This window comes from Colobus angolensis, unplaced genomic scaffold (assembly GCF_000951035.1).
Source record: "Colobus angolensis palliatus isolate OR3802 unplaced genomic scaffold, Cang.pa_1.0 Scaffold71, whole genome shotgun sequence".
NCBI classification, from domain to species: Eukaryota; Metazoa; Chordata; class Mammalia; order Primates; family Cercopithecidae; genus Colobus; species Colobus angolensis.
Genome location: NW_012120821.1, coordinates 11296073 through 11303134, shown reverse-complemented (window position 1 = coordinate 11303134; position 7062 = coordinate 11296073). Strand labels below are relative to the sequence as shown.

At 40.1% G+C, this 7062-nt stretch overlaps 1 protein-coding gene across 3 annotated transcripts in view; it reads right to left on the bottom strand.

The window, feature by feature from the left end:
- The window catches only part of CDK5RAP2 (CDK5 regulatory subunit associated protein 2), a 201248-nt gene that overhangs the window by 165796 nt on the left and 28390 nt on the right, over positions 1-7062 (bottom strand). For all 3 annotated transcript variants that reach the window (XM_011927417.1, XM_011927418.1, XM_011927419.1), the window contains exon 4: positions 1962-2072. In XM_011927417.1, the coding sequence (XP_011782807.1) occupies positions 1962-2072 (111 nt within the window). The remainder of the gene's footprint in view (positions 1-1961; positions 2073-7062) is intronic.

Sequence of the window (7062 nt, the reverse complement as noted above, 5' to 3'; positions counted from 1 at the left end):
TAGTCCCAGCTACTCCGGAGGCTGAGGCAGGAGAATGGTATAAACCTGGGAGGCGGAGCTTGCAGTGAGCTGAGATTCGGCCACTGCACTCCATCCCGGGCAACAGAGCGAGACTCCGTCTCAAAAAAAAAAAAGAAAAAAAGAAAACAGAAAAGAAGAAAAGAGAAAAGAGAAGGAAGGAAGGAAGGAAAGAAAGAAAAGAAAGAAAAAAGAAGGAAGGAAGGAAAGGGAAGGGATGAAAGAAAAGAAGGGAAAGGAAGGAAAGGAAAGGAAAGAAAAGAGAAAGAAAGAAAGAAAGAGAGAGAGAGAGAGAGAGAGAGAAAGAAAGAAAGAGAGAAAGAAAAGAAAGAAATCATTAAGTGAAAAATATAAGGTGCAGAACAGAACATGCTTGCATTTATGTAAAAAGAGGGTTTATACACATACATACACACACACACAAACACACGCTTGCTTGTACTATATATACATAAAATTCCTCTGCATAAGCAATCAATATTTATTAGATCTAGAGGACCAGGACACAAGGATGGAAGAGTCTTTTCAGTGTGTATCTCTTAGGCTTTTTGAATTCTAAACCATGTGCACCTATCCAAAAACTTACACTGAAGAAAGGGGTCATGAAATCAGGTCATCTAGTCAGACAGCTGAAGTGGTATGGTACAATGAGGTTGGAAGACCTGGGCTCAAAATCCACCTCACATAGTAGCTATATGACATCAGGTGGGTTATTCATCTTCTATAAGTCTCAGTTTCTTTCCCTATAAGATGAAGATAAACTCCATGGCATAGGACTGTCATGAGAATTACAATAAGATGCAAATGTACAGATGCCGAAGACAGTGCCTGATAGAGCTGGCAATTGGCACGTTTTGTATTCCTATCACCCAAGAGGTTCTGAGACGCATGACCACCATACTCACAAATAAACTGCTTTAGGCTACTGGTTTTCCTCTAAAATTGTGATTGCATCACCACTCCCTTCCAGAAAAGGGGACATCCTCATTGTCTTTCCACCCCCAGAGTGAAGAAAAAATCTCTCATAGGGGACAAAGAAGCTTTTCAATTCTTGAAAAGGCTCAGAAGCACAGCACAATCCCTCTTCAAGACAAGTCAATTTAAGTTCATCTGCTGAAACTCAAGGAGAGTTCTTTTTCCTCCTTCAAAAGTTTCCACTGGTACAAACTTCAGCGGAGAAAAGTCAGAATAATTCCCAGGCCAAGGGCTAATCTACTAGAAAAAGCCAAGAAACAGGCACTGAAATACTGTTTGTACTCAAGCCTTTTCAAGAAAGCCAAGTTCTTTTTTCAGTTTTCAGAACCAAGGTTTGTTTTCAGACAAAGACCTCCAGGTCAAGACTTCAAATGAGGATAGCCTCTTCTTCTGACAGTTACAGGCAAGCACACAGGAATACAGAAGAGTCCTATCACAGAAAAACTGACAATCCTAACTTTGGGCTGCCAAACGAAGCCTCAAGAAGACGATAATTGTCAACTGACTGTGTGCTGGAGCTTTTCATCTGTCTTCTCATTTTAATTCACACAAATAACCCTATGACAAAGGGATTATCACTTAATTCTGGAAGCAAGCCCCAAGAGCTAAAGTGACTTGCCTAAGTTACACAAGTTAGCTGGTAACAGAATTCAACTCCAAAACCATTCCACCATTCCACTGCCTGTTTCTAAAGAACACATAATTATAAAAACTTAATTGAGGTAAAAATGAGTGAATCCGAATTCTGATTTTTAAAAGAGAGTGAAAGACTTCCTTAAAATTAATCATGTACCCCTTTGCTTAATATTAAAGTCATCTGGATATCTTTATGCTCCCCATAATCAATTCAGATTAAATGAAAGCATCTCTATTCCTGCTAACTCTGAGATCAAATATTAATCAAATTTCTGCTTGACATGACAATGAGAAAAGACACAAGGGACAGCAATGAGAAGTGGGCCACTCACAGTTTTGTAGATATGTTCGGTGGGGCCATGAAATTCCTGTTGCATTCTTTCCTCAAGGAAATAGATGCGCAGCTTCAGGTTAAAGTTTTCTTTCTTCAATTCAGTGATTTGCTGAAAAATATCACAGAAGGGTCATCAAAAGCAAACAAGAGGCAGATAGTACATACATTAGTCCCTATAGATTAGAGGCTACAAAACTGATTCAAATGTTAACTACAAGAGAAAGCTTATTTTTGCTACCATTCTACTAACCCAGAAGAATTAAGCGGTTCCCACTAGCCAAAGTCAGTACAATTTGAGCATTAAAATGAATGATGACAGGAATGAATAATGAATGAAAATGAATAATGACTGAATAAAGAAAGAATTCAAAACTCCACACTGATAATAAGAAGAAAAGGAAAAGGAGAATCTCAAAAGAAATCCAGTTAATAAATGTAGAATACGAGGAACAGAAAAATCACTATTGTACAACCTCCATAGTAATGACTGATTCAGGTAAGAATCAGCAACACTAAAAGCATTAGATGAAAGATCACTACAGAACATAATATTCAGACAGTCTCAGACTTATTACCCCACAAATGGCTTATTAATTACAAAAGGAAAAGGTACCCTTACAATTTAGAAAACTTGCGAACACCATCTTAACCAAAAAAATTCATCTCTTATCACCACTGAAGGGATAAACTAACATCATTTTCCTCCTGAAATAAATCACTGAGAGCAAACAATTCCATCTCAAGTGCTTCTGTCTATAACCTTTAACCTGTACCTAATCAAGAGGAGTCTACCAGATAAATCTAAGTTGAAAAACATTCTGCAAAACAACAGAACTGAACTCTTCAAAAATCTTAATGACAATCCTAAGGCAAAAATCTTTGGTAAACTCTTCTAAATAAACGGAGATTGAAGAGGCACGACTACTAAGTACAATAAAATCTTGAATTCTTTACAAAAACAACCATATGATGATACCTGGGGAAACCTGAATAACAACTTCTTATTAGGTAATAATATTACGATTTTACAGGAAAATGTCCTAAGAAAGAGACACATGCTAATGTACTTAAGAGTGCTGTGCCGGGCGCAGTGGCTCAAGCCTGTAATCCCAGCACTTTGGGAGGCCGAGACGAGTGGATCACGAGGTCAGGAGATCGAGACCATCCTGGCTAACACGGTGAAACCCCGTCTCTACTAAAAAATACAAAAAAGTAGCCGGGCGACATGGCGGGCGCCTGTAGTCCCAGCTACTCGGGAGGCTGAGGCAGGAGAATGGCGTGAACCTGGGAGGCGGAGCTTGCGGTGAGCTGAGATCTGGCCACTGCACTCCAGCCTTGGTGATAGCGAGACTCCGTCTCAAAAAAAAAAAAAAAAAAAAAAGAGTGCTGTGTCATGACGTCTGCAATTAACTCAAATGAGCCGAGACAGGAAAAAAAAGGATAAAGCAAATATAGAAAACATTAATTGGTGAATCTAGATGAATATACATGGTTGTTCACTGTGCTATTTTGCAACTTTTCATACACTTGAAATCTGTCACAATAAAAAGTTGGGGGAAAAAAGAATATAGTAAGAAAAAGCATATTTACTGAGAACCTACTATGTAAACAAGCACCTAGCTAGATAATTTACATACAATATCTCAATTCTTAAAGTAACACTGCAAAAGTACTGTCTCCACTATATAGATGATCAAAGATCACGCTAGTAGGGGAAGGGCTGGGATTTCCATCCTGCTATCTGACTCCAGTAACTATGATCTGTCAATTCAACCTCACTGCCTATAGAGAAAATTCCTCACTTTTTTGGTTTGGTTCATCCAGTAAACTTTTCTGTGCAGTCTAACTTAACTTCAAGAACAGATAATAGCCTACACAGTAAAGCAATTCCTAGTATGTTTCTATCACCATGTTTAAATAGTTAAATGTTCTCCAAAATCCTACCAACATCCCCAGGTTCTCCCTCTCTGTTTCACATATTTTTAAGTCTCTGCCTTTGCGGGGAAAAAAAATTCCTCTCTTTACCCTGTTACAAAGAGAGGGACAGAAACACAAGCTAGGAAGGGACTTTAAATTAGTCCAGGATGATGGTTACCTTGGGGAGGAAAAGTGCTTAGTGCTTGGAATGAGCCACAAAGCAAACTTCTGGGGCACTGATAATGTCCCATGTCTTGGTTTTGGTGATGGTTATAGGTTATGCTCCTTTTTTGATAATTCATTAAATTGTTCACATACGATTTGTGAGTATGCCTGCATGCATGTTACACTTCTTTTAAAGTTTTGTTTTGTTTTGTTTTGTTTTAAAGATGAGGTCTTGCTCTATCACCCAGGTTGGAATAAAGTGGTATAATCACAGCTTACTGCAGCCTCAAACTCCTGGGCTCAAGGAATCCTCTCACCTAAGTCTCCCAACTTGCTGGGATTATAGGTGCAAGCCATCACACTTGGCCTCATTTTTTAAAGTTTTTAAAGTCAAATAGTCTACTAGTCTATGGTTAATGTGAATTATTAAAAGTCAATTTGTCCATGGTTAAGTAAATTATAGTATGTCAACTCAAGAGAATATGATAGAACCATAAACAAGAATGAGAGACCACATTGTGCACTCATAGGAAATTATGTCCAAGATACATTGTTAAATAAAAACACTATACTATGGAACATTATATAGATAGGTGACTATTTTTTAAAAGGGCAGGGGATATGAATACGTAATTATTTACTGGATACGATAGTATGCATCTAGAAGTACATTGTATATTTGTACCATATAAATTTCCTATAAATAATAAAAATAAAGTAATAATAGAAAAATGCAATCTTTTTTTGAGACTCTGAATTGTGAAGCAAGTGCTGATGATATTTACTAAATGCAGTGTGCCTGTCCATGCTACAGTTCGTGCATCTGTTGTTCTCTTTCCATTCTCAAAGTCACTGTTCAAGCTCAGTTCTCAATGGTAAGGCAGAAAGATTAGCGGCTTTGGAGACAATACTAAGTCCAATCTTAACTCTCTTTTATGATGCAAACTAGACATGCTACTTCTTTGAGCCTCAGTTTCCTCAACTTTAAAACAGGGATAATAAAATCAATCTCATAGGTTTTTGTGAGAAGAAAATAAATGAATTTGACAATTTCAAAATGTGAAACTGTTGTTTTTTTTTGTCACCCAGGCTGGAGTGTCACCCAGGCTGGAGTGCAATGGCGGTAATCTTGGCTCACTGCAACCTCCACCTCCCAGATTCAAGCCATTCTCCTGCCTCAGCCTCCCAAGTAGCTGGGATTACAGGCATGTGCCACCATGCCTGGCTAATTTTTGTACTTTTAGCCGAGATGGGGTTTCACCATGTTGGCCAGGCTGGTCTCAAATCCTGACCTCAGGTGCTTCGCCATCCTCAGCCTCCCAGAGTGCTGGGATTACAGGTGTGAGTCACCACGCCCAGCCTCAAAATGTGAAACTTTTAAAGTCAAGTGACTAAAATGTTTGCAACATGCAAAATCATGTACTAAGACATAAGACAACAATCTTGAAATGAATGGACAGATAGAAAGTCTGAGTGGAGAAACAGGTATAAAAAAAGAATCAAGACCCTGTCCCTACAAAAAATGAGATACCGTACACACCTACTAGAATGGTTAATTTTTTTTGGGGGGTGGTGGCGGGTGGAAGACAGAGTCTCGCTTTGTTGCCCAGGCTTAGCACGATCCTGGCTCACTACAACTTCTGTCTTCCCGGTTCAAGTGATTCTCTTTTCTCAGCCTCCTGAGTAGCTGGGATTACAGGCACACACCACCACGCTCGGCTAAGTTTTTGAATTTTTTTTAATAGAGACGAGGTTTCACCATGTTGGCCAGGCTGGTCTCGAACTCCTGACCTCAAATGATCCACTCGCCTGGGCCTCCCAAAGTGCTGGGATTACAGATGTGACCCACTGTGCCTAGTAAAATAAATTGTTTACATTGTTAATACCAAGTACTGATGTAGAATAAATAGAGTTCTCATACTCTGCTGATGGGAATGCAAAATGGCACAGACACTCTAGATATACTTTGGCAGTTTCTTACAAAAAAACTATACTTAACATGTGACTCAACAATTCCACTCCTAGGTATTTATCTTAGAGAAATGAAAACCTATGTTCACACAAAAAACCTGTACATAAATGTTTACTGCAGCTTTATTAATAATCACGAAAACCTGGGAAAAACTCTCATGTCCCTCAGAGGGTGAATGGATAAACAGTAGACATCCATTCGACAGAATAGTGCTCAGCAACTATGAAACACACGTGAATAAAATTCAAAGACATGATGCTGAGGCAAAGAAGCCAGTCGGAAAAGATTACATACTGTACGATTCCATTTATATGACATTCTGGGAAAAGCAAAATTACAAGGACAGAGAACAGGGCATTAGTTGCCAGAGGCCTGGGGTGAAGAGAGGATCTGACCGCAAAGAAGCAAAAAAAAAAAAAAAAAAAAGGGAAGTTGTTGGGATTCTGGAACTGTTCTATATTCTGATTGTAGTGATCATTACATATGCCAAGAACTGCACACACACATAAAAAACTATAACCATGATTGGCGGAGCAAGATGGCCGAATAGGAACAGCTCCAGTCTCCAACTCCCGGGGCGAGTGACACAGAAGACCGGTGATTTCTGCATTTTCAACAGAGGTACTGGGGTCATTTCACTGGGGAGTGCCGGACAATCGGTGCTGGTCAGCTGCTGCAGCCCGACCAGCTAGAGGTGAAGCAGGGCCAGGCATTGCCTCACCTGGGAAGCTCAAGGGGGAAGGGAATCCCTTTTCCTAGGCAGGCGAACTGAGACACACAACAGCTGGAAAATCGGGTAACTCCCACCCCAATACTGCGCTTTAAGGAAACGGGCACACCAGGAGACTATACCCACACCTGGCCGGGAGGGTCCCACGGCCATGGAGCCTCCCTCATTGCTAGCACAGCAGTCTGCGATCTAACCACAAGGCAGCAGCGAGGCTGGGGGAGGGGCGCCTGCTATTGCTGAGGCTTAAGTAGGTAAACAAAGCCACTGGGAAGCTCGAACTGGGTGGAGCTCACAGCAGCTCAAGGAAACATGCCT